General features: G+C 40.7%; 1 protein-coding gene across 5 annotated transcripts; it reads left to right on the plus strand.

The window, feature by feature from the left end:
* On the plus strand, positions 1-26,496 carry plcd3a (phospholipase C, delta 3a). Of its 5 annotated transcripts, none has more exons than XM_042392931.1 (16): positions 1-764; positions 1,341-1,505; positions 10,466-10,633; positions 16,626-16,854; positions 17,971-18,100; positions 18,653-18,878; positions 20,904-21,105; positions 21,224-21,368; positions 21,681-21,833; positions 21,934-22,083; positions 22,198-22,348; positions 22,499-22,615; positions 22,896-23,074; positions 23,588-23,723; positions 24,046-24,195; positions 24,288-26,496. In XM_042392931.1, exons 2-16 carry the CDS (start codon positions 1,415-1,417, stop codon positions 24,413-24,415), a joined length of 2,355 nt encoding a protein of 784 aa, XP_042248865.1. In that variant the 5' UTR covers positions 1-764; positions 1,341-1,414; the 3' UTR covers positions 24,416-26,496. The 5 variants fall into 5 exon arrangements, with proteins under 5 accessions (XP_042248865.1, XP_042248867.1, XP_042248866.1 ...); XM_042392933.1 differs by having other exon boundaries at positions 1-635; positions 1,422-1,505; XM_042392932.1 differs by having other exon boundaries at positions 1-544.
* The last annotated feature ends 749 nt before the right edge of the window (positions 26,497-27,245 follow it).

Raw genomic sequence — 27,245 nt, forward strand, 5'->3', positions numbered from 1 at the left:
AAACATATCACTTTAAGCACCCTCCACCCACACCACCAAACCTGTGTGAGTGTGGATCGCTGCAGATCAGGGAATTCCACATTTTATGCTCTTCCTGACAAGACCAGCTCGCCCAGATGAGCTCTGTCCCCCCTCTGCTCTCTGTTATAACTCCATTACAAAGACTTAATTAAGTTTCCAGCCAGTGCTCTGGTACTGTGGGCACCTCACCTCACATCAACATTGTGATCCATATAGAGAGCATAAACATACAGCTGGCCCTTAAAGGATGAATTTGACTTCAGCACAATCGATTGTTGTTGTTTAGATGTTAGCAGTTTCTTTGAGTGACCAACAGGGGGCGCTGCACGCTAATTGATAGGCATAAAGAATCGGATAGGGAATATTTTTGTGCTTGATGTGACTTTTCGCTCTCTGTGAGAAAAGGATTTGTTTTTTTAATGATGTTCTACTTTGCCTTTTTACCCTTCACATTTCTCATCAGTCGCCACAGATCTTTGGATTTGCCCAATGATTTACACTCTGTCCTCATGAAGCTCACCTGGTAAAGATGAAAGGATTTCAGTTGCAAATAATTGGCAAACTATGACCTTCGTTCAGTGTCAATCAATACACAAACGACCACTAGTATGCTGGTGAGCACACATAAGTCATATTTTAAAAAAGTTATTAGTTTCCTCTAAAAGTAGGTTATTTATTCAGTACTTGGAGTAAATTGACCCTTCATTTCAGCGTGGATATTAGGAAGTTAGTTTTAACTAAAGGTGGGTACACAGAATTTATAACTGTTTTTACCTTTCATGTTCCTGTTAGGACATGCCAAACCTCCCCTGGACACACCACTTACAGCACCATGTCAAAGATATATCCATATCTACCTTTGACCACTCAGTCACTTTGAGTTTTACATGTTGATGGAGAGCAGATGTCTGTAAATATGACATCTAAAGCAGAAAAAAAGCAAAAGCTCATAATTATCTATGTGCTTAGTAAAGTTTAAAAAAGTTTCTTGACCATGCCTGTTTAGTTTCGTTTGTGTTTGTTGGGGCGGGAGGAGGAGAGGTGGGGTGTGCGTAAAGTGTGCGCCTTGTTTGGAGTCATATTACGCACAGGCATGGAGAGCAGCGCCTGGGAGGGACGTTTTTATATGTGGAAAAAGGAATAGCCGTCTCTCTCTCTCTCTCTCTCTCTCTCTCTCTCTCTCTCTCTCTCTCTCTCTCTCTCTCTCTCTCTCTCTCTTTATCTCTCTCTCTCTATTCGGGGTGTTTTTGGGGGGCGCTTGCGGAGAGAGAGAGAGCGAGAGAGACACCTGCACTCTCTGACTTCGCCTTACTTCACAGAGCAAACAGGCGAGCCTCGAGTATTTAAGCTGTAGCCTGCACTTATATCGCTGGAGTCTCCATAAGTTGTAATAATGTTAGGCAGCGGCAAGTCAGCGACCACCAGTCCCAGACAGCAGAAGAGGAAAGGGGCCGATAAGACGATGGACTCCGTCAAGAGGCTCGGTAAGAGAAACTGCAAACTTTTTACCTTGAGGTTTAAAAAAAAAAACACCATAATGTTATTTAAGCGCTTTAATGTGCGTCTGTAGTATTATAGTGAGGATATGTTCAGTGTGCAGAGTTTTTCTCCTGTGGACAATATTCACATAATATCCTTGATATGAATTTATATGAGTGTGCAGTGATTTTAATACGCATTTTATCACTGTTACACTCCTATCATGTTAATATTAATTATATCCCTTTACAAGAAATTATAGGATTGCTTATTTACTTTCTGGCTACTGATGTTCTTACTAATTTGATTATTATGTGTTATAAGTTAAAGCCTGAAATATGTGTTGTTTGTTCCTGACGCTCTGTTTTTACTGTTTGGTCACGTGCTTGTGACCTAATAGCCCGGTTGCACCCCAAGTAACAGTTTTATTAGAGAAAACAGCAAGACTGATTTCTAGTAGCTTTCCTTTAAAAATTACAGATTGCTGGTAATCAGCTTATAATGACGAGCTGCTGACACATCAAACGGAGCTGTAATGGACAGTGTGTGTGTGTGTGTGTGTGGGTGTAGTTGCAGTGATCATGTGTTAATGAAGAGCTGGACTACTCACTAGCCCCACTAGTGTGATTCAGGCTCTTCACCATCCCAGCCTACATCAGCCCTCTTAATTCTTAACTCACACCCCGCCCAAAATAGACACCTGCTGAGCAGCAACAGAGCACCTGTCAGAATCTCTGGAAAGACACTTGATGTACGGATATCTGGCACACTCGTTGGCACATTTGCTCTTTCTTTTAAAACTGTTTGAACCTGTGCCATTTGACAATTTATTCTGCACAAATATAACATATACTTGCAGCCAGTATGGTAGTGTAAATGGGTTATATGTTCTTTATGATCTTGGGTGGATTTACAACAGCATGACATCAAGAAACGGAAAGTTGTTTATAAGATAGAAAGAAAACTTTTAAATACGTGCAAAACAATGACTACATTCACAACTTCAAAATGAAATAATGTGCAGTATTTTACCCCCCAAAGTAATAACTTTATGAAAGCTGAGGGTCTGTTTATGTTTATTATGTTTATTATGGCATTCAAGTAACTAAAATCTTGCTCCAAAACGTTACATGACTAGAAATGATTTTTAGAGCGGTGTGTGTGGTCTAGGACCCTCACCGTGTCACTGACACAGCAGACTATGTTGAAACTCTGACGCTACGTGGGCGCTTGTTTGAGCATTACTGCTGTTTGAGTAACGAAACTGTATCTCTGCGCCTGAAAACGTAACACGCAACTGTCAAAGCTATATTTGAGTGTCCTGCTAATACTGAATAATGAAGCCAACGGGGTCATCCCTCCCCCGACCCCTCACCGCCATGTGTCTCCATAAATCAGTCAAGTGGCCTTTAACCCACCGTGCCCTAACATTTTAATCCTTTCTTACATCAAGTGGAAAACACTGTGTAGTTTTGTCATTTTACAGGCTGGAATGAAGGGAGTTCAGTGGTTGTGTGTGTGTGTGTGTGTGTCATGTGGTGTCATAGGACTAGTCCTGCGTGTTTTTTCAAAGGTTTCTCTAACAGGCTAGCTCACTTACTGTAAGCCTTAAGAGGTGAATGTCATCCGTGAGGCTGAGATTTGTTAGTTTTGAGATAATCTGTGTTTGAGTTAGACAAGTGCACATGGTTAAATATATGCCACAGACGTCCCAAGAGGGGGGGTTGGGGGGGGGTTGTGGATTTGATTTCAGCGTGAGTGTCCAAAGTTGTCGGCAGTGTTGTTAACTCTGGAGATCTGTGTCACTGTGACAGTAGGACACTGCATTTAGCTTATTGAGAACAAACAGCGAGCCAGCGTATGCTCAGAAATTACACAAACAACATCCGTGATTCTTTTTTGTGTGAAGGTTTGGCCTGGAGCTGCTGTATCAGAGTTCAGAGCTTAATGTATTTTCTTTGGGAAACAGTCAGCTTAAATTAAATAGTAATTGTCTTGCTAATTAAAACAACTTCAGAGGTTAAAGGTGAAATTTGTTGCAAGAAGGTGCGTTCTTATATTAGCAATAATAACTGTTTTATAATCTAGAAAAAGGCAATTCTATATTTTTGTTTATTTGATTTGATTTATTGATTGTGTGCAGTTTTAAACATTAAAGATGCACTGCACCGGAGTTAGCTCGAAGCTAATTTGAATCCGTAGTCCCTCACAATCAAAACAGACAACAGCACAACAACAAACAGTACAAAGCAAAAAAACCAAACAAAACAAACAAAAAAACACACAGAACACACCATACAAAATACAAAGCTACACACAACAGCACATCACATACCAACAATATCAATTACAAATTAATAATGTAAGCTAGACTTGTTGTTATCACCAATAAATCCCATGTAAAGAGCAAAACCAATAATGTGCATTAATTCATAATTGTAATGATTCTACTGAAATGTGTCTGTAACACTGAGTATCTAACACTGTCAAGTACCAAAAGCTGATTGGATAGAGCAATTAGGGCTGCAACTAATGATTATTTTCATTATTAGTTAATCAGGTGATTATTTTCTCAGTTAATTTTGATTAAACATGGCTCAACACAAGAGGGCCGACTCCTCAGGTCAAGACTCAGCAGTTTACCTACACCTGAAAGATGAGGGACACTCTTTCAAGGACAACAGTGTACATTGGAAGTACACAACAGCACTTATCCCCCCACCTACAATGCTGCCCTTTCATCCCTTCCCAAGAGGATTTAACAACCATTCACATTTGGCCTCATGTGACAAACTCCAATAACTGTGGTTTACACTTGGCCTTAGGTGGCTCCAACAACTCTAATGACGGTCATTACAGCAGCCAGGAGCATTAACAAACCAAGTGGTATCAATGACCTTGATAACGATCCCACACAGTTTAAATACCTGGGACTCCCCACCAGTCAGTCAGAACTGAAGAAGCCCCTTGGATGAGAGGCAAAACGTCTTCACGTATCTACAACCAAGTCCAGTTGCACTCGATTCAACCCTCCTTGGATAACCATGACCTGGATGACTCCTCACAGACTTCTCGATTAATTCATTAGTCATTTGGTCTATAAAATGTCATAAGATGGTGAGAAATGTTGATCCCTGTTTCCCAAAGCCCATGATGCATCATCCAACAGTCCACAACCCAAAGATATTGAGTTTATTATCATAGAGGACAAACATCAGAAATTATTCGCATTTAAGAAGCTGGAAGAAGAGAATTTTGGCATTTTTTCTTTTAAAATTGAATCAAAACGAATCGTTGCAGCTCTAAACTGATGCTCTGCACTCTGTGACACTTCTTACTGAAGATATATAGTTGAGAGAGAGAGACAGAGTGACATAGTGCCCCCACTCCCCCGACAGTGTGAGATACTTTAAATTAGGACCCATGGCAGACATGAACCCAGTGTGTACACACACACACACACACATATATATGTATGTATGTATGTATGTATGTATGTATGTGTGTGTGTATATATATATGTGTGTGTGTGTGTGTGTGTATATATATATATATATATATATATATATATATATATATATGGAGAGAGAGAAAGAGGGAGAGAGACAGACAGACAGACAGACAGAGTGCCCCTACTCCCCTGATAGTGTGATACTTTCAATTAGGACCCATGGCAGACATGCACGCACACACACACCCCCACCCCCCCCACCCCCCCCACACACACACACAGACATATCTGTGTGATAGAGTGTCCCTATATATATCTATCTATAGCCTTTATTTATATAGCAGTTTTCAATAACGAATTTACAAGCACATCACAGACATAAAAACTGAAGATACACAATGCAATTACTATTTAGAATAAGTTCAGTGCAATCAAGAAATAAAAAAGACAATGAATGAAACTTAAAAAAGAATAAATAAATTAATAATTAACTCTCATCTTACCAACATATTTAACATACAAGGACTGCCAACTGGAGTCCCTGGGGACATCAAGAATAAACTACTATAAGACAGTAACAGATTAATATTGTTTTAGAAAAGTTACAGTTAATTTGCATATTGTGTGAAATGGAAATATATACTATTCTCAATACAAATCGCAGCTTTTATCCCAAGAACAATCTTTCCACAAAGCCTTCAATATAACTGGCAGAGTGCCCCGACCCCCCCCCCCCCACTCGATGGTGTGTGATACTTTAAATTAGGACCCATGGCAAACATGAACCCAACACATAATCATATATCTATTAAAACTGCATAGATGGAATTGAATGCTTTTGACTGGGATCCCCCAGGTCCCCAATACATTGGTATTTTTTTTTTAAAAAAAGCACTAATTAAAACAGAAACATAAAACAATGATATGAAGTCATAGGGAACAAATTGATTGACAAAGTCATGAAAAATTGAAATGATAGAACAAAGAACCTGTGAGAAATGACAGAGAGTAAACCTCTGGTGTCTGCAGGTACCCCAGTCAGTGGGATTAAGGTTAATGGTTTTCGGACAACAATAGAGCTGTATGACACAGGAGAATAACAGGCTTTGACTACACAGACAATACTTGTCAGCAGGATCAACTCATTGATGGTTTTTTGTCTTTTTATTGGATTTTCTTTTTACATAAAGGATATTATAGAACAAAAGCTTTATACACTGCATGATAATATCTTGTTTATTAATGAGCAAATGCATGATGTATCATTCATTACGATAGTCAAAGAGAATGTGTGACCAAATAGTGCTTAAATTCAACTCAATACAAAGAGGCTGCATGGCTTTTATGTTCAACTGTGTGCTGTCCAAAACCATTGGCAGTAATTCTGCATTTCCAAACAACACTCAGTTTGTTTCTAATCATTTTTCCAGGGAATCTGTTGTCAGATCAGTCAAGGCTGCTGAGAGTCTCGACTCCAAAGTGCAATCCTCTTTTTTTTTGTCAAGCTTTCCTCAGATCATCTTCTTTTTCTATATCCACTGATTTTTAAGGTTGAGATCTCATTTCCGTTAAAGACAGGACTTTGATTTCAGAGATGCAGAGAGCACTGCCCTACTTGCCGGCTGCCCCCTGTCTCATGAGGACAACTGCGGGACAGAATTGAGAAAACTGAACTAACCCGTCACCCGTATATATATTGACAACACCCTAACTTGTCTATCTTTATGCAAGTGTAGAATCCTTGCTAGCCGGCTCTCGTGACAGTTGTTATGCTGAGAGAAACGTGAACCATGTCCCAGGAGGAGCTGGTATGTGGGCCTGAGTGAAGAGGACTCATGCAGACACTATTACTGACCAGCCTGGAGGCACCATCGCCACACCCACCGTCGATACACCCTTGGAGAAATATGTCTTCTGGGATTCATCTGAATGTTTATTGTTTTTTCTGCAGCTGATTCAGCAGACGCTTGTTTTCTTTTTGCTTGTGGCCACTTGTTCACACATGGAGCTGTTAGAGTTATTCACCAGGTTTTTTAGAACTTCCTTTTCTAATTCCAAGAAATGTTTTTTTTGTTTTTTTCTTTGCTATGTTACATCAGCGTGGTTGCTAGCCAGTCGGCATGCAGGGCTTTGACCATCTGATGAAGTGGATGTCAACAAGATTTTCTGCGGGAGACGATGAAAAGAAAACACAATTCGGCTGTCTTGCCTCAAGGATCATGCCCATCCCTCCCTTTACATACTTATGGAGAGGCTTTCAGAAACACATAGTGGATTTAAAATGTGAATGTGCTTCTGTTGAAACAAACTGTGCATAGAAAACTCTGTTGTCTGCTTCCTTGCTTGCTTGCAGACTTGTTCTCACTTGTTCCATCCTGGTTAGATATTAAAACAGTGCAGGTAGAAAAGCAAGAATGTGGTTGAGGCTGGAAAGCCGATAATAAAAGGTGAATCGGTGGGTTGAGACAGAGGCAGTTTAGGCTGTTTGGGCAGCTTAACGTAGTCAGTGACCTGCAGTTAATCAGGTCCTTGTGCTCAGCTTGTGGGAATGCCTTGCATGTGGTAACAGCTTGGAAAAACAGGGTTGTTTTGGACGGAGGGCTGGCAGGGGGATTTCTTTGTGTTCGACCCCGAGAGTGGGGAGAGATCCACGGCTGCACCCACTTTGTTTATAATCGGGGGGAGGAACTGAGAGCGGTGTCTGTTGTGCCGTAGCTTCGGGGGCCCTCCGAGGATCTCTGTCAGCCATTTGGCACTGACAGCGTGAGGACCTAACTGTGATTTTAGGGAGAGAGAGAGAGAAAGTATGCCAACTGCGTCTGGACAAATCTTTAGAGGTGAGCAGAAGAGACGAAGAATTATTTGACAAGAGTGAGAGTTTGTTTAGTCTTCTCCTCTGAATAGTCCTGAAAGAGAAAACAGCTCAGTGAGAGGTCCTATTCATCCCAGCAAAAGAAGCAATGAGGCATAGCTGAATATCCTTTATTAACAAGTCTACTGTAAAACTGTCTGTCATAAGAAATTACAAATACTGCCCAATAAACTTGCAGAAAGCAGTTTTTCTGTTACAAGGGTTGCACATTTAAAAATGACAAATGACAAATTTTACACTGTCACCGTCATGCAAAATGTGAATTTGGACCTTCAAACCTGTTTTGAACCTGAATGTCTTATTTCAAAAATATTTGTATTTGCCCTCAGATCAAATTTGTCTGTGAGCCTTTGTCACAAGTCATCCACTCTCTCTGTCTCCACTCATTTCCCCATATTTCCCCCCTACTGGCAAAATAAAGACAAAACACTGCTGTCAAAACACCAGATAAGACCAGATACATTGGAGAAAAAAACATCCAAAACAACTCCATCCATACCACTGCAAAATAAAGAATTATTGGGATTTGAAAAAGAAAAAAGTTGAGTGAATTTTACATGATTTGACTCTGCTTTGCTTTGCCTTTAGTCTTGTGTGAAGTGTCTATAGATACAGAAATGTCCACTCCACAGGATTGAATTGGACCATGCTTCCTTTGTGGATCTGACATGTTTGAACCTTTGGAATGAGAGTCAGGGAAACCACTGTGTAAACACGCTCCACAGGTCCTTTCAACTTCAACCTTGCAGTCCTCAGCAGCTTTAGAGAAGAGTGAAAAATGTCCATGATGATTTCCTAGAACCTACATTGACATCTTAAAAACACTTATTTTGTCCGACTAACAGCCCAAAACTGAAATAAATTCAATTTTTTATAATAGAGAAAAGAAAAATGCAGTAAATCTTGCATTTTTTTGCTTGAAAAATGGCTTAAATATCAATTTAGAGTTACTTTATGTTAGTATGATATGATCAATACTGGTTAATTTAAAAATTTAAACAGTAAACTGTACAGTATAGTGTATATGTCATGTGCTACTACGTCACAGGGCTTTAACCCACTCTGTCAACTTTAACCTGTATTGTGTGTGTTGACCATGTCTATAGATCCCTCAGGCATCTCGCTTTCATCTGTTTTCTCCTATAACATACCTTGATTCTGTCAGTGCTCAAAACAAACAGTGACACTTGCCTTTGTCCTGAGGCTCTGCATTTCTTTAACTACTAGAGTTGTGTCAAAGTCATTCATAATTAAATTTCCATCACTGGTAACAGCTAGGGAAAAGTATGCATGAACAGCGCAGCCAGACAAGCACTGTTATTGTTACAACAGCCACCTTTTCTGCTGCCTGGTGACCCGCTCCTGCCCCAAGAGAAAAATACATCTACCAATTATTATTATTACCTGATTCACACGCACAGCAGTCAGTTTCTCTTAGCTCTCTCCTAAACTTAAGTTGTTCATTATTCTGAGGTCATAAACAGAAGGAGTGTTCCTTTCATCTTTTAGAAACTCCTCTGTGCAAACTTTGTTAAAGCATGAAGTCACCTTTCAAGACACTCCCTGACATCTTCACCTAGTTTGTTGTGCGGTTTGTATAGAAAACAGAAACTTGGGTTTAAGGTATAAGCAGAAAAGTGTTGACTATATCTATGAGGTCAGTGTGATGAATACAGCCAACAAGGTGTGTTTTCAGGGAAATATTAGTGCTCATTTTTTCGCCCACTGTCTAAGCTCTCAAAAAAGAAAAAAACAATTATGTAGTTTGGTTAAGTGGTACTTAAATAAGGCAAATGCGTCACTGCCTGCTCCCAGGAACAAAAACTCACCTGTAAAACCACAGAATTTCTTTGACTTCGAGTTTGTCAGATATTTTTACACAGTTCTTTACTTTTGTTCTTTTTCATGGCCCTTAATGAATTTAGCAATTTTGCATATCCTCGTTATTTGAAATGGACTTAACTGCCACTGTGGAAAAAAATAGTCAGGAAGGGAAGATGAGTAAGTGACAAGACAGTATGAACTTATGATGAACCTCCTTAGACTCATGCAAAATAAACCTGTATGTCATCACACGTGTCCAATATCTCCATAAAATTCCACAAAAGTTAAAGAGAAACTTGAGTATTTTTCAACCTGGACCCTTTTTTCCCATCTTTTTGTGTCTAAGTGACTAATGGGGACAACAATTTTTGAAATTGGTCCAGTATCACGAGATTTCAGAACAAGACTTCTCCTTGAGCGAGACTTGGTTAGACACAACAACAGACAGACCAGATCACTTGAAAGGTAAAATTTCTCTGTATGGTCCTTTCCATAATGTTGTCAGACACTTATAATGTCAATGTGAGCCTGTCAGTGGCAAAAACAAGCGCTTTTAGTGGACTTACATTGACGGTGCACTATTGCCCAGTCGGATTACATCACAATTCATTTCACGGCTGCAGGCTGCAGCGCTCTCACTCAATACTGGACCAATTTCAAAAATTGTTGTCCCCATTAGTCACTTAGACACAAAAAAAGATGGGAACATAAGGTCCAGGTTGAAAAAATACCAAAGTTTCCCTTTACTAATGACAAAAGGTCAAACTGAATCACACTTCATCTCTACATTTTTTTGTTTTTTTCTGTGTGTTGCCCAGGGCTGCTGGACAATGAGGACATACATGTGATGATGAAGGGCTCCAACATGGTGAAAATTCGCTCTCCGAGGTGGCAAAAGAACCGAACCCTGCGGCTGCTGGAGGACGGACTCACCGTGTGGTGTGAGTCCACCAAAAGCTCCCGAAAGGCCAAAGCCCAGCAGACATGTAAGTACAGCTTAAACCGGCCTCTGTGGTCCAGGAGAGTACAGAGAGTGTGTGTGTGTGTGTGTGTGTGTGTGTGTGTGTGGGCTGGCCAGAGCACAGTACTCATCAGGAGAGAGGATTTAAGGTGGAAAAGAGGCAAAGGACCAAGAGGAAAAAGGGACTCAGTTATGAGAAGTGGTGAGGGTGAAGGAGGAAAAAAAGGAGCACTGAAAGTGAGTGCTCATGAATAAGAATTGTTCTTCTACAATGAAGGGTTTTCATCTTGCAGAGAGGAAACTTAAGCGTTATCAGATTAGGAGAAAGGGGCTTTGCCTGGAGGGAGACTTATCTACAGGGGAGTAATGTAGAAACAGATGAACGGGCCTTCCAAAAGTCCAGTAAAGACTGGGATGTGAGTCACTGCGCTCATTCAGCCAGCTCATTGTTCAGAGTTGTTGAGCTGTTGTATCCTGGCTTTATCTCATGCTCTCTCCTCTACTTTGCCTCATTAAAGGGATTGCTTGTTTCCTTGGTAAGTGAGGAGACTAATCATGAGCTCTGCAGCCTGGCTAACTAATGATCATTTGATATGTATGCACCAGTTCATAAAATGGATACGTAGACTTGTTAAGAGTCAGGTAAAGTATGCTGGATCACTTCTGACATGTAAATACATGTTCAGAAGGTGAAGCTGGCATGAGTTCACTAATGCAGGCGGTTCCCACGATTCACAAAAAGTGAACTCCGGGGGGTTATCGTGTATGATTGTGTTGTGGAGATGTGGAGATGTAATATTTAATCTTTGGGTTTTTTTACTGCCGATGAAGAGCAAATCTGATCACAGATGAATTCGAAGACACGCAGCACAAAAGCCATCAAAGATTCAATTCACTCAAGCCAGAAAAAACAAGTCAGTCTTGATGGTTTCAGGGCTCAGCACAGAATGGAAACAGCTCTCGTCAAGGTTGTGAATGACCTTAGAATGAAAACTGATGAGAAAAAGCTCTCTGTGCTTGTCCTGTTAGATCTGAGTGTGCTGCATTCAATACTGTAGATCATAATATTCTGCTGGACAGACTTCAGTACTGGGTTGGTCTCTCTGGCGCAGAGTTAATTGGTGTTATCATCGACTCTGACCTAAATTCTGAATGTCACATTAGAAACGTGACTAAAGTGTCCTTCTGTCATCTGAGGAATATTGCCAGAGTCAGACCGTTTCTCTCCCAGGCAGACACAGAAAAGTTAACATATGCTTTTATCTTCAGCAGGCTGGACTATTGTAACGCTCTCCTGTCTGGTGTGTCTAAGAAAAGCTATTGGTCAGTTGCAGCTTGTGCAGAAAGCAGCAGCACGTGTTCTGACGAAAACCAGACAGAGAGCCCACATTACTCCGATTTTAATTTAATCAGGTCATTGATTACCTGTCTGTCACAGAGCTAATTTTAAAATTCCTTTATTGGGTTTTAAAACACTGAGTTTGAGTGTGTTTGCCTCGTCTTATCTGTCTGACATGGTTAAGACAGTATGAGCCTTCGAGGTCCCTTAGATCCTCTGGCTCAAACCTCTTGATTGTTCCTGAGGTCAGAGCTAAAAGGCACAGATTTTGTTAATTACGCCCCAAAACTCTGGAGCAGTCTGCCTGAGGGCCTAAGGGGCTCTAAATCTGTTGAGACTTTCAAATGAAATCTTAAGACACATCTTTTTACCATCACTTTCTCTAACTCTATCTTTTTTTCTCCTTGTTTTTATTTTTTTATCATAAACGCTATGCTTATCTGCTTTTATGCTTTGTGTTGTATTGTATGGATGAATTGTGCTACATAAATAAAGTGTATGATGATGATTATTATTATTACTGTATGAAGCTGTGTAGGTAGTTCCGGTTTTATTTGCCAAGGTTTCGAAACCTACTCTGCTGAGACTCGTTCCACCACCCTGATTCAGTGGAACTGGATTTGTGGTTAAGGTTTGGTTTGGTTTGGTTTGTGGGTGTTTGTGACATTGGAAATTTTAACAGTAGTGTTTCTTCCCAGAAACATTGTCCAGGTTACTCAGGATAATCCACAGATGTCACTGTGAATAGTGTTAATTTAAAAGAAAATAGAGCTCTCACTAGACTTCAAAACTGATTTTAAGAAAGTGAAACTATTTGCATGGCTAAATAGGTCATAATTTGGTTGACCCGCCCTTTAAAGATACATCTACTGATTGGTGCTGGTGCAGAGGGGAATCTCTGAGATCAGGGAGTGAAGCTTCTCACTGACAGGGGAAAATATGCGTCTGGTTATATCATGTCTACCAGAGGAAGCTTCACCTTTTTTCTTCCCGTTTGGCCTTTTATCAAATGTAAAGGAAAAGGGGAAACAATGCAACATTTTTTTAAAAATAAGTGATTTTAATGGTTTCTGTCACAGCAGGTAATGAGAAACATAAACTAAAGTAGGTAGAAATCAAAACATGGCAGGTCTTAGACAACTTGTTCAGTGGTCGTGTCAACAGTCAGGCATCCTTTAAGGTCCTATCTGTTTCACTTGTGTAAACACAACTTTGCCCGCCACCTTTCACATACAAACCCAGGCCTGGCTCAAATACAAGATTACCCTTCCTGGAATAAAATCACAAACTGTTTTACTGCTGTTCTTTTTTAATAAATCAGGATTTTATGTTCTTTTTATTGGTATTGGTCTTTCTTTATTTTGGCAATTTAAAATTCTGCTTCCCAGAATATTTAAGCCATTGGATGTGATGTAAATAATTCAACTATAAATGCAGTTATTCTCAGTAAAGAAGTAGCTTAAGAGGAACTTAATACACATCACCTTTTACTTTCAATTGCCTTCATTTTCAAATGAACACATTGTTTTACACTGCCAGTAATGGGAGTGATGTAATGGGATGTTAGGTTCGAGCATGCATGGTGAACCTGCTGATCAAGTTATTCAAGGAATCAATATGAAGATGTCGGTACGTTAAGGAGGGCACAAATCTTGTTATTGCTTGCTATTACAGTATTTCAGTTACACCGGTGGCCTGACTTATAGAAACACAGATGCCTGGAAGTATAAATAAAACAAGACACACTGATTGGGCTGTTAATGATTATAATAATATAAATTCTAAGAAGATGGTGGTTTAACAGGAACTCATCAGCTCTTTTAACCTCAGCTGAGCTGTTTCACCTGCATCATATTTTATATGTTGGTCTTAAACTGACATTAAATTTCAATTCTTGGATGTGATTCTTATCTTCGAGAAAAAAATGTAGTACTGCAAGATGGGGAGGCGTCGGCTGACATGCATGAGCTCAATCTCTCCTCCATCTTTTATTTTCTTCCTTGTTGCTTGACCTTTAGCTTTCCCGCCTCCCCTCTGTCTGTCTCCTCCTTCCTGATGTTGGAATGCAGTTTAAAGCTAACCCCCTCAAGCCTTATAGATTGGGTGGCTGGGTAGGTTTGTGGGTCAGCGGGTGGCGAAGGCCGTCTTGATTATGCTGCAGCCGCGCCAGAAATAGATGTGAGTGGTCGAGTTGCAGTGTGTAACACTCCTTACGATGATGACAACAAGCAGTGTAGCTCCCCTCCAGTTAAATCACGAGCACAAGTTGTTTTTTTGGTTAGAGGCATTTGTTTTGCACATCCATGCTGTGGAACATGCTGTGAGAACTAGATAAAATACACAAATCATAAAATGTGTCCAGTGCAATACAGAGCATCCTCATAGAGAATAACCATTAAAGGAGATATCTCACAAACTATAGCTTACATAATAAATTAACTTTGAAGGCTATAAGCTGTTAAACTGTATCACAAGAATATTGGTTCCTCTATGGAAATATTAGACAGGTCCTTTTAAACATACAGACAAATTAACGGTGACAAATTAAAGGAAAAACCAACATAAAGTGTCTTAGTAAGGTGTTGGGCCACCAGAACAGCTTCAATGCACCTTGGCATTGATTCTACAAGTCTCTACTGAAGGGATGAACACCATCCTTCCAACAGATATTCCCTCATTTGGTGTTTTGATGATGGTGGTGGAGAGTGCCATCAAACACGTCAGTCCAAAATCTCCCATAGCATAGAAACATTAGGATAAAGGTGATCACTATGTACAGCTACGTATTGATTTGCAACCCTTCCCTCTAAGGGGACAAGTGGACCCAAAGCATGCCAGCAAAAAGTCCCCCACAGCATAACAGAGCCACCGGATCCCCACACTGTTGGGGTCAAGCATTCAGACTTGTTCCGTTCGCCACACATGCACTCACCCTCTTGTCAAGAATAAGGTGAAGGATGACTCATCTGACCGTATCACTTCATTTTCATTTTTTCCAGATCTCTGTAGACCAGTGTCTATGGTTTTTGCACCAATGAATTCTCAAATGTGCATTCATCTTCATAATGAGGGGTTTATGCACTGCAACTCTACCATAATATCCCTCTCTATGTAATTGTCGACGGACCGTTCTTGCTGACACAGTCTGATCACGTCCTGCGTTGACACTCTCAGTCACCCGAGGAAGAGTTGCTCTGTTTTTCTTTACATATCGCACTAATGCACAAACATCAAGGTCATCAAATTGTCAACCGCAATTTCCAACCCTCTTTACTGATGTCTCTCCCATAGATCTAACCGCAGATGTCGCTTAACACTCTAGCCAGTTGATCAGTCTTTGTGACTGAAGCTCCTGCCATCTGTGCCCCAACCATGAACCCTCTCAAAGTCACTTAGATCTCTTGCCATTTTGATAGAAAATGGGAATCAACTGGGCCTGCTCAGCATTTTCATGCATGCTGCAGAGCTTGATTGGATGTTAACTACTTAATTGTACCACACAGGAAGCATCTGCATTCGTCATGTTTCTCCACTCATTTATTCCAATTTTTCCTTTACTTTGTCACTTGTCTGTATGTTCTTATGTGTATGTTCTTAATCAAATGTATTTAATGAACTTAGACTGTATAACTGTCTCTGATGGCAGCTCCAAGCAGTGTAAGGGCAGAGTGACCACTTCAGCAGGCAGATACGGATATTGCAACACCGGCAGGCTGCTGAGCACCATATCTGTGTGTGTGTCCGTGTGCGGGATGAATGCTTGGCTCGGTTCCTCTTTTTCCTAGCTTCAGGTCTGACGCTTACAGTTCAGCGCTGCGCCTTATGCTCTAAAGCACTTGGCAGATAATACAACACTTAACACTTCTGCTGTTCCGCACACACGCGCATGACACTTTTACCATGTCTCTGGGATAATTGCAATGGAGGAATGTGGAGTAATTTTGAAGAGGTGGACAGCAGAGGCTTTATGACCTCCAGCAAGAGAATGAGGCTATTGTCAGGGCAGAGACACTTCTTATTGCCCAACTGAGTGAATACCACGCTGCAGGCATCTTAGTGCAGAAATAGACGAGCTCCAGTGCTGAATCAAGTGTGTTGTGTTAGGCTCAGCAAGGGAGTCAGTGTACGTTTGTGTTTGGCTGCCTTCGCTGGGCAGAAAGCGTTGCCCGGTTTCACCAGAGCCCTGCAAATACGAGATTTATTGAGATCATATCAAGTTGTAAATCTCAGCCTTTTCGGTGTCAGATAAGATGTTACCTCGATGAAAAACTCTGTTAGAGGATTATGTACTCGCAGAGCGGTGAAGTGTTCTTTCCAATGAATGTTCTCCTTAAGCAGAAGCAGGAAGGCTGAAAACCGATCAGACAGGAAAGTCAAATATAAGAGAAAAAAACATGAAACTTACTGTAGGTACAATGAATATGAATGAGAAAGTCGTCGCATTGCAGGTTAAAATTATCCTGTCGAGATGTGTGTTAAGTATGTGTTATATTTGACAATGACGTTGCCGTGTCAATCCGCCCGGGGAAATTTATGATTCCCTAAAAAAACTTGACGCTTGACCTTTAGCTGGTTTGCTTCATGTGTTATTTTGATCTTAAGCCAATGCTGTGTTTACACAACAACACAAGAGCTTTCTTTGGCCTTAACTTTCTTTTCTTTTCCTCTCCTCTCCTAGTCGCGGTGACAGAGGTGGAGTGCGTGCGTGAAGGCTGTCAGTCCGAAGCGCTGAAGCGGCTGTCCGGGACGGTGCCCGAGAACCAGTGCTTCACGGTGGTTTTCAGAGGAGCCAGGAAGAGCCTGGACCTGCTGTGCCCCTGTGAGGATGTAGCACGGCGCTGGGTACGAGGGCTCCGCACCTTGAAGGAGCGCGTGGCCAACATGACTCAGACGGAAAAACTAGACCAATATCCTGCCCAATTTTCAATACGCTAGATTAAATATAGTGCAGCTGAGAGTGCATTGCTATGGTGACTGACTCTGGCTGTCACATGCACTATCCCACATCGACAGCATAGCTAAGATGAGCAGTAATGACTAGATAAAAAAGCCCTGTCTAAATATAGTCTGACTATCACTGTTAATTACAATCCCTCATAGCCAGAGGATTGTGAGTGTAGGTATCAGGTAGAGCATAACATTAAGATCATCTCCACTCCTATATATGTTTTTGTCTCCCTCAGTTTCTTTCTTTCTTTTCTTCAATTGATAGTTTTGTGAACATACTGTACATTATAAATCAGCAGGGCAGTTATCTAGTTAATGCTATCTTCTATCTTTTGCTTTCGTTCTTCTTGTTTCATAGCTCTAAAGATGTTTATCTTAAATGGTTTATTATGTAGTTGTGGACTTCCTCTCTTACAGTTTGCACAACTGCACATGCACGGACTACAATTAGTCTTGTCGCTAACAAACTGATTGACACATTTATGAGAGATTTCATGGCAAAAGCTTAATTTTAACTGGTAGTTTTTGGACTTTACAGATCGTCATGCTTAACTATGTAAACATCAACAAAAGCTGAATCATGCTTTCAGTACAAGGGGCTTTTATTTCAGTTAACCATCATAGCCGTTTTCATGACTAAAACTGAGTGAAATTATTGTATTTAAAGGTCCTATGCTGTGAAAAAAAAACACTTTTCTTGCCTGGCTGCCTGAATTTGGGTTAGTTAAAGTTAATTAATTATAGCCCTTGATCAAAGGTACATTTTCAAACAGATTTTACTGGCACACATTAAAACAATAACCCTTTCAAGTTGGCAGGGAATGTAAGAAAAACCCTTGGACAGGTACACTCTTCCAAGTCAAATAATAGGTTGCAAAAGGGCAATAACAATAAAAAGCCACAGTATGACAGAACAAAGAGTGTCTGATGTCTCTCCTATATATCAACACCCACATGATGAAGCATAATCCAACTAAGATTTGAGTTTATCTCTGCACATTATGAACTCAGAAGCTCCCCCTAACTGTATGCTTAGACATTAGTCTTTAGGTTTTTTTTTCCTTAATCCTCTACACTTGGATCCGTGGCTATCTGCGGCGAGCGGATCAGAACCAGGATGGCAAGATGTGCTACGATGAAGTCAAGCATCTGCTACGGATGATCAACATTGACTTGAGTGAGCATTATGCCCGCTCTTTATTCAAGGTGAGGGCATGTGAGTTCCTAGTATCTGTATCCTGTGGTCAGTAAATATAATTCATGTGAGCTGAATTCTGATAGCGTACGAGTGTAAGAAGAGAGGGACTAACTGCACAGGGATGATATTTTTGCTAGTTAGGGTCGTATCAGCTTACTCTGACACCCTGGAGTCTAGAGTCTGTGTTCAATTACCAAGCCAGCGGCAAGCCAACCACCAGCCCCCCTCCCTCTTATCTTCTCTACAACAAATCAAGAGCCAGTTTTTTTCTTTATTGTGGAGGATTAGTGTCTGCTATGTCCCTCAGCTCTCTATTACAGCCGAATTGTTGGTTTTATGCTCCTTCCTGGTGCAATTTCCAGTACTGACCCTCCTCAGAGAACCATATTCTTAATGTAAGTACGCACAGCTGGGTTGAATTATTACAGAGATGTTTTCCCCACAGGGAATTTGAAGCACTCCCAAAACAAAAGCATACCATGTTAGATTTGTGTCTATATTTTGCCCCGTGTGTTCGATTTTTTGTCTTTTCCACTCATCCCTCTCTCCCTGTATCCCAGAGGTGTGATCGATCTGGTGATGGTCGTCTGGATCACATAGAGATTGAGGAGTTCTGCAGAGAGCTGATGCGACGGCCCGAGCTGGACGCTGTGTTCAGACACTATTCAAGTAATGGTTGTGTGCTCTCCACTGCTGAGCTCCGCGACTTCCTGGGAGACCAGGGAGAGGACGCTTCGTTGAATCATGCTCAGAGCCTCATACTCACCTATGAGCTAAATGACTGGGGTAGGTCCTAAAAGCACTCATTAAAGGCTTTAAAGGAATAGCACACAACATTTTCACCTAAGCACCAAATGGTGATTTAGGCTAAACCTGTGAAAGTTTATGCTACTCCAAAATCTGAGGCAAAATCCTCTGCTGCACAAAAAGTGATGCACTTTATGTTTCCAGCAGTGACAGTGGTTTGTTTAAAGGAGCTAGTTAGCGTGATAGCCACCATAGATGAAACAAAGAAGAACAAAACACCACCTATAAACGATTTCCAAGGAAATAACAGCGAGAAAGAAAAAAGCCTAAAAAGGGCCCATTCATTACTACAACCTACATAGTAAAAAAACAATATTCACAATGTAAATAAATATGATATACATAGGTTATATATCGTATAAAAATAAAGCAAACTTATACAACAGAGGTTAAAATATGTTTTATGTGTTTTGTAGGATATTTAGGAAGGGCAATACATCATTTTAATCAACTGAGAGAAAAAGTTCCATAAGTTAGGATCATTTATCTTATTGAAAATTACCTCTGCTAATGAGTTTGGGAAGATGATGAAAATTAGATGTCTTCTTGATTAAGAGTGAATCTGGGAATTAGTTTGAAAGTAAGACAAGAATTGATCTGAAAGTTTCCCCATTTCTGAAATAAAGGAGCCGATGGGGTGCAAAGATTTGACAACTGTTTGCCTGCCAAGTGTTGTCAGGTATAGTAATAGCTATATAAAATAATAGTATATATATTTGTATATATACTGTATGTATTTGTACTCCTGCCAAAAAGGAGTACAAAGCCAGGCTCGAGCGTGCTTCAAGCACCAACGACCGTGCAGTGGTCTGGAACACACTCAAGACAATCACAAATTACAATAGGAAAAGCCCTGCAATCACCCCTGGATGACGAACTCTACACCTTTTACATTAGGTTTGAGAGGTCCCCTATCACACATACACTGATGGCCCATTGTCTGGGCCACCCCCTTCACCTCAGGACCATCAGCCTACCCCCCTAACCCATCCCAAAAATACAATCCAGAGCCATTAGTTGCCTGCCTGACACGTCCAGCACATACAGTATGTTCGCTCTGTTCGTGGACTTCAGTTCAGCCTTCAATACTATCCTTCCCAACCGTCTGCACACTGAGCTACTACAACTGCAGGTACCCCGCCCCATCTATAGGTGGAAATCGGACTTCCTGACCAACAGGAAGCAACAGGAAGCAACAGGAAGCAAAAGGTGTGGCTTGGCACCCACCTATCTGCCCTCCCTCACCATCAACACTGGAGCTCCACAAGGTTGTGTCATCTCCCCATATCTTTACACTCTGTACACCAGTGACACCTCCAGCCACCCTTCCATGAAGCTGGTCAAGTTTGCTGCATCAAGTGAGCTCACCAGAGGATTCCAGTTTTACAGAACCACCATCAAGAGTGTCCTCGCCTCCTCCATCACTGTGTGGTACCCTGCATCCTCTGCCCACACCAAATTCAGACTGGAACGCATCATGCGAACAGCCAGGTGGCTCACAGGCCAGGAACAGGTGGCTGTGAGCCCCCCCACCCCACCCCACCCACACACACATGCACTTTCACACACACACTGTATGGGATGGTACAACGTCTACCATGGACACATACGTCCTGCCAGGACTGTGCAACATGAAGCATACTGTACCATATATTATTACTTAACTGTATATTTATTCTTGTTCCTAACTTGTATATATATTCTTATTTATGGTTATTTTATTCTATTATGTTTCTCCTCCTCCTCTCATTTTTCCTCAGTGTGCTTTTCTATATCTTATTCTGGTATTTTCTGGTTTCACTGTGTTGTGTAGCTAAGTCAAATTCATGTGTACATTTGGCAAATAAAGTGATTCTGATGATGAATGTCAAGTTTTTTTGTGAGAGGAGGTGGCTGTAATAGTACTTTTTTATTGAAAGACTTAAATTAAACCATCACCAGTTTTTCTGATAAGCCCACTAATTGATAAACAGCTTGATGAAAACATTTTGCCATTTGTTGCAGCTCAGAAGAATCTGTTTATGACCCAGAATGGTTTCGCCATGTACATGCTGTCCTGCGAGAATGATTTGGTAAACCCTGACCATAAAAGAGTCTACCAGGACATGAGCCGCCCCTTGGCCCACTACTTCATCTCCTCCTCGCACAACACCTACCTAACCAAGGACCAAGTCACCAGCGCCAGCAGCACCGAGCCATACATCAGGTGTTCAGACACAAACTCATCAAACAGCACATATTTTATTTTTTCTATATCTGCTTGAAAATCTTTTATCTGTAATCATCCTGCGATGTGATATTAAGCATTCGTCTGTCACTGACAGGGCTCTGAATCAGGGCTGTCGCTGTGTGGAGCTGGACTGCTGGGATGGAGATAAAGGCGAACCTGTCATATACCACGGCCACACTCTCACCTCCAAAGTGCTGTTCAAGGAGGTCATTGAAACCATCAACCAGTACGCCTTCAAGGTAAGAGAAACCTGATTTGTTATCTTTTGCTGAAGTAAATCCTCAGCTCTGACAGTTTGCAAACTGCTCCTCCTTACTGCTAATGAATTAAGTGAGAAGTCAGTCAGTAAACACATCCAGATTCCTAACTTCTGGCCTTCACAGCTCCCTACACTTCTTGTGGTTACAGTTGCATACTTGGCACTGAGGCAACTGTGCAGTACTTTGACATGTACTATTGCATTACAGTGTACAGGCCTTGCATTGCTATTATGTGATCTAATTGCATTTTAATGGCTTGGCATAAGATTTTTTCTGCGTTCCTCCCCACAGGCGTCCCCATACCCTCTAATCCTGTCCCTGGAGAACCACTGTTCTGTAGAGCAGCAGGCTGTCATGGCCAAACACCTCCGCACCATCCTGGGAAGCAAACTGCTCACCAAGCCCCTCAGTGGCCAGCTACAGAAGAATCTGCCTTCTCCTGAGGTATAGAAAACACACACACACACAGCTGGAACCTTCTTCAAAGACCTCTGGCTGTCCAGTTTTCTAATGAAGTAATTTGTTCCCATGACCTTCTTTGCAGGAGCTAAAGGGGTGTATTCTAGTAAAAGGAAAGAAACATATTCCTCACCTGGGCCAGCTGGGCAGGACCAGCAGCTTTGCCAGCTCTTCAGGCTCAGATGATGAACAAGCAAGCAGCATTAAGAACACACCCAAGAGGGTCCCTGCAAAGGTCAGTTCAAGACAACAAGTCATTATTTCTTTGCAAGCTGCCTGAGCAGCTGCTAACGTGAACTTTTTAGATAATCAACCAATTTTCCTTTTTGTTTTCCTTTGCCCTTCCCAGGTCTGTCCTAAACTGAGCCCAGAGCTATCAGAGCTGGTGGTGTACTGCAGGAGTGTCCCGTTCAGCGGGTTTGAAAACACATCTGAAAAACTACCAAATGAAATGTCCTCCTTCTCTGAAAGTGACGCCCTCAGGCTCATCAAAGACTCTGGTACAACAGCAGACATAATTGCATCTTGACATTATAGAGAGAAAGTCAAAAAGATTTGTATAACAGAGCGTTACTGCTGCTGATTCTACAGAAAATATAATCAGCCTACAGTGTATCCTGGCATGTGATTTTCTATCTTTTCATTTGCAGGAAAGCTTTTTGTAAGACACAACAGCAGGCAGCTGAGCCGGATCTACCCCTCTGGCCAGCGCCTCCAATCATCCAACTATGATCCTCAGGATATGTGGAACGGTGGCTGCCAGATGGGTTAGTCTTCCAGATCGAAGCTAGGATGCTGTTCTCATTGTTGGAAATTAAGTCAAATTATTTGAAAAACATGATGTGGTCACTCCGTAAGTTCCAAAGAAATGAAAAAAGTAACTCCCCCGAGAACACACTGCTACATCACAACACATTGATGTCACTGGAATTTACTGATTCACTGACTGTAATTCAGTGTTCACTCATGCTGAAATGTTTTCTGTTGGCGTGTCTGTAATCAGGTTTGTCATGTTACTGACTGCACTCTTCTCTGTATGCTGTGCAGTGGCTCTGAACTTTCAGACGTCCGGGGAGCAGATGGACCTGAACCAGGGTCGCTTCCTACCCAACGGTCACTGTGGATACGTACTGAAACCCAGCTTCCTGTGCAGTGCCACGTCCAACTTTAACCCAGAGAACACGGGAGGAGGCCCCGGTCATATTCCCACCCAGCTGACTATACGAGTGAGAGGTTACTTATTGGAAACATTCTTACAGAGCATTTTGATCAGTTGACTTAATGTCATCTTAAATTATGCTCATAGTTTGATATAACACATGACAGTATGCTATTGTCTGACAATCCTGCAAATTTTGACATACTTTGTTTTCCCCGATCCATATACTTCATATACTTTTGCACTCTATTTACCCAATATTGTCCTTGTGTTTCTCCATAGTGTCATTTTACTGTTGTTTATGTTGTCTCATGTTGACATATATTGCATGTCTGTCTGTTCTGGAAGAGGAATCCCTTCTCTTTTGCTCTTCCTGAAGTTTCTTCTTTTTTCTGTAAAAATGTTTTTTTTAGGGGTTTTTCCTTTATCCAATACAAGGGTCTAAAGATAGAGTGTGTTGCATGCGGTACAGATTGTAATGCCCTTCAAGGATTTGTGTTTTGGGGCTACACAAATGAAAAATGACTCGACTTCAGTCAGAACTTGATATGCAAACTGACTAATTACATTTCCTTTTCAGGTAATATCTGCACAGCAGCTGCCAAAAATCAACACAGAAAAGGCTAGCTCCATTGTGGACCCACAGGTGTGGGTGGAAATTCATGGGGTGGCTATTGATAACGCAAAAAACAAAACCCACCGCATTGACAACAATGGTAATGCACAATAAAGCAACGACAGTTAAGCATTAAGCTCATATTATTAGCTGTGTGGATGTTTTAAATGATTGGTTATGATTAATGATTACTGTAAAATAATGTAATGCTGTATTATTTTTTTCATTATTGTCTTATATTGTCATGATGCAAAAGCAGGAGGTAACAGATAGCACCATTTATATTTGTGAGACCTGATTCTATGCAGTGCATTTCTTTGACATATTTTTGTAGGAGCCTTTCCTGTCCAACGCCATGACTGGTTTGTATGAAAGGCACAGTACTGGATGATGTATTTACAGCTCTTGTGTGCCCTCTACAGGTTTCAACCCACAGTGGAACTGCACTCTGAGCTTCCCACTGCAGGTCCCTGAACTGGCCTTGGTGCGGTTTGTAGTGGAGGACCACGATCACACTTCAAAAAATGGCTTTGTGGGACAGTTCACTTTACCTTTCATAAGTCTACGCACAGGTGCTCATTAACATCCCCTCCACATATTATAAAACAGTCAAAACAGTCAGAACGTTTTTTTATAATGTGTGTGTCACATTCTCTTTTCTCAGGTTATCGACATGTTCACTTACTGAAGGCGGATGGTTCCAGTCTGTCCCCTGCCACACTCTTTATCCATGTCAAAGTTACACGCAAAGGAGTTCCCATCAAAACTGTGTCAGCGTATAGCCATTGCTAAAGGCAAGGAATGACATGCATCTGAACCAGATGGAGAGCTGCATTCTTCTAACAACAAAGGTCTTTGGAAAAGGAGCTGTGATATGAAGAGAGAGAGCAACTGCTGCTGTTGCTGCTGCTGCTGCTTCCCGCCAGTTTCCCAGTCCAGACCTCAATTCGTCCAATTTACACTGAGCCACTTCCCCAATGCAAGATGTCGTTTATCAGAGATGAAGAAGCGCGTTGGCTCTCAGCAAATGAATTGCCTCGGGCTGGATAATGAATCCATGATACACTGTGGGAGTATCTGGTCTTGTCAGCGCTGAGTGCTCTAGAAACAGCAGTGAGGCACTGACGACTGTGGTTCATGAAACACCCTGATATGTGACGCTGTACAAAACAGTTCTTAATGTTAATTCAAATGTGTAGGAGGTTATTCCATATCTGAATGAAGTTATGTTATCTTACACTTTTGCATTTTTTATACTAAAGTATTTGGTTTTAACTTACAGAAAGATGGTAGTTTCACTCAAATAGCACTTACTTGACTGCCACATAAGTGTTAATAATTAGATGAAATCATGAAAAGCTGTTTTGTTACAGCTAAAATTTGAAAAAAATATAAATATTACTGCAAATTAATGTTTCAGCACTAACTGTGATGTAATACAGATGTAATACTGTTTCAGTGGTTGCCACGGGATGTATTGTTCACAACGGTTGAACAAATTCTCAGAGTTTAATTCAGCAAGTCTTACTTGAAACTCCAGATACTCTTTGGCACTTTCAATGTCTCTTAAGAGAAAGACTTTCTTTTGAGATTTCCACAATGTGTGAATGAACTTGAAATATAAACAGTATTATGTTGCAGATAGATCTTAAAAATGTAACTTATTGTATTTGCATCAGCATCATTTCACATAATGAGTTTATTCAGTCAAATTGTGTTTGACTTTTGAGGATAACTTTTGCATGTTTGTTTGTTTCTTTTCTATTGACAAGCCTGTAACATTTCTTCGTTGTTGCCAAAATCCAGTTAACCAATTGGTGGTTAAACACTAATTGCAATAATTTAATCCAACCACCATTTATTGTAGTGTACAGTGGATCATTTAATACTTTTATAAGGATGTTCCCTGCTAATAAAATGGTGCAGTAATGACAGGTGCTGCATATAGATTACTGTAATTACAGTGTCTATGATCAGGATGAGATTCTAGCATGTAACTAACCAATGGTGAGTGAAGTATAACCTTGCAGTGTTAATGTTTATAGCCTTTGTACTGTGAATGGCTGTTGGTATTATGTGTGCAAGAGAAAATACTGTTTTCATAAAAGAACTAATAACACATCACTGTGTGAGACCTTCTGTTGTTTTTACAGAGAGATCAATATAAAGGCATACACCCATGTTTGGTTTGCATCTAACTGTTCTTTAAGTACTGAGCAGCTAAGCTCACTGCAAGTTGTTAAGCTGCAGGAGATCTAGAGGGCTGATGAACTGCATGTGGGCCAAGGCTGAGCCAAAACCATGCAGGAGGCTATTTGTAATTAGGCTGGGTTTTTTTTAATTAGTTAAACTAATGGCTTTATTAACGGCTTGTAAATAACTGACTAATTCTTTATAGATCAGTCGTAAGCCATTAATAGGAACAAATTTGGGATTTACAGGTTCTTAAAAATCCTACTGGCTTGTGTGTTTATCCTTTCTACTGGGTAATAATGCCATAAATGTTTTATAAATAAATGTTAGTAGCCCATTGATAAGTGTTCATGGATTTATCGCCTTCTAATTAGCCATCAGTTGTGTAGGTATAAGTGCTAGTAAATAGATTGGATTTTGGTGCAGATCCTCTGTAACCCATTTCCAGAAGATAAGTGGTAAAACTGTCCAACCACTCAAAGGTATTTTTCACAACCTGCCAACCAACCTGGTCATGATATTCAATAGTTTTCTTATTGTCAGAAAATTGCATGAAAACACCAAAACCAACAATGAATTGATTGAGGTTGTCTGTGTATCCTAAGCCTGATAAAGCTTATTCCTCTCTGCTGTAGACCTCCATGTTGTCCAAAAACAATTAAAACACATCAAGGAGCTACTTTTTTTGCACTAACAACATGTTCCTTCATTACCATGAACAGGAGCATTGTAGTTTGTTTTGACTGTCCTGCTGCTGTAAATACTCGTTAGTGCAGCAAATCCACAACTGCAAATAGTCCTCCCCCCAAAGCACTATTTTCTCATTTCAGGAATGTTTGCTAAAAACTACAGTGGCCAGTATTATATGTAATTACTAAATTACTGGGCCTTTAAAAAATGAAACTACATATTTGTTTGGAGTTTTTAAATATTTAAATCTTTGGGGTTGAATGCCACAAACAGGGCGGGGAAGTCAGAAAGTATTCACAAACCAATGCATTGTTGTTGTGGGATTTGTATTTACATACTGACAAACCCTTCATTCCTAATAAGTAATCTATTAAGCAACGGTACCTCATTTATCAACCATTAATAAAGTCTTAAAGTCCCCCTCCATTCAAAATATGTTTTTCTTCTTGTTCCTACAGTTGCTAGTTTGGAACCAATCGTGGTTCAAATTACAGTGTGATGTGGAAACTTGAAGCCTCGAGTGCACATAATTTCATTTTCATACTATTTATTTAAAACCTCGGAAATTGCATTGAGGGAGAACCCTCATTTTCAATGGTGCCGAGGTACAGACATACAATAAATGCAGACACAACTCAACTCAAATAGCAATAAAAGAAGATTACATGGCTATATCAATTAAAAACAAGGTAAAAATTAACAATGCCAAAAAGTAAACGTGTAGACTGAGAGTGGACTT

This window comes from Thunnus maccoyii, chromosome 18 (assembly GCF_910596095.1).
Source record: "Thunnus maccoyii chromosome 18, fThuMac1.1, whole genome shotgun sequence".
Classification (NCBI taxonomy): domain Eukaryota; kingdom Metazoa; phylum Chordata; class Actinopteri; order Scombriformes; family Scombridae; genus Thunnus; species Thunnus maccoyii.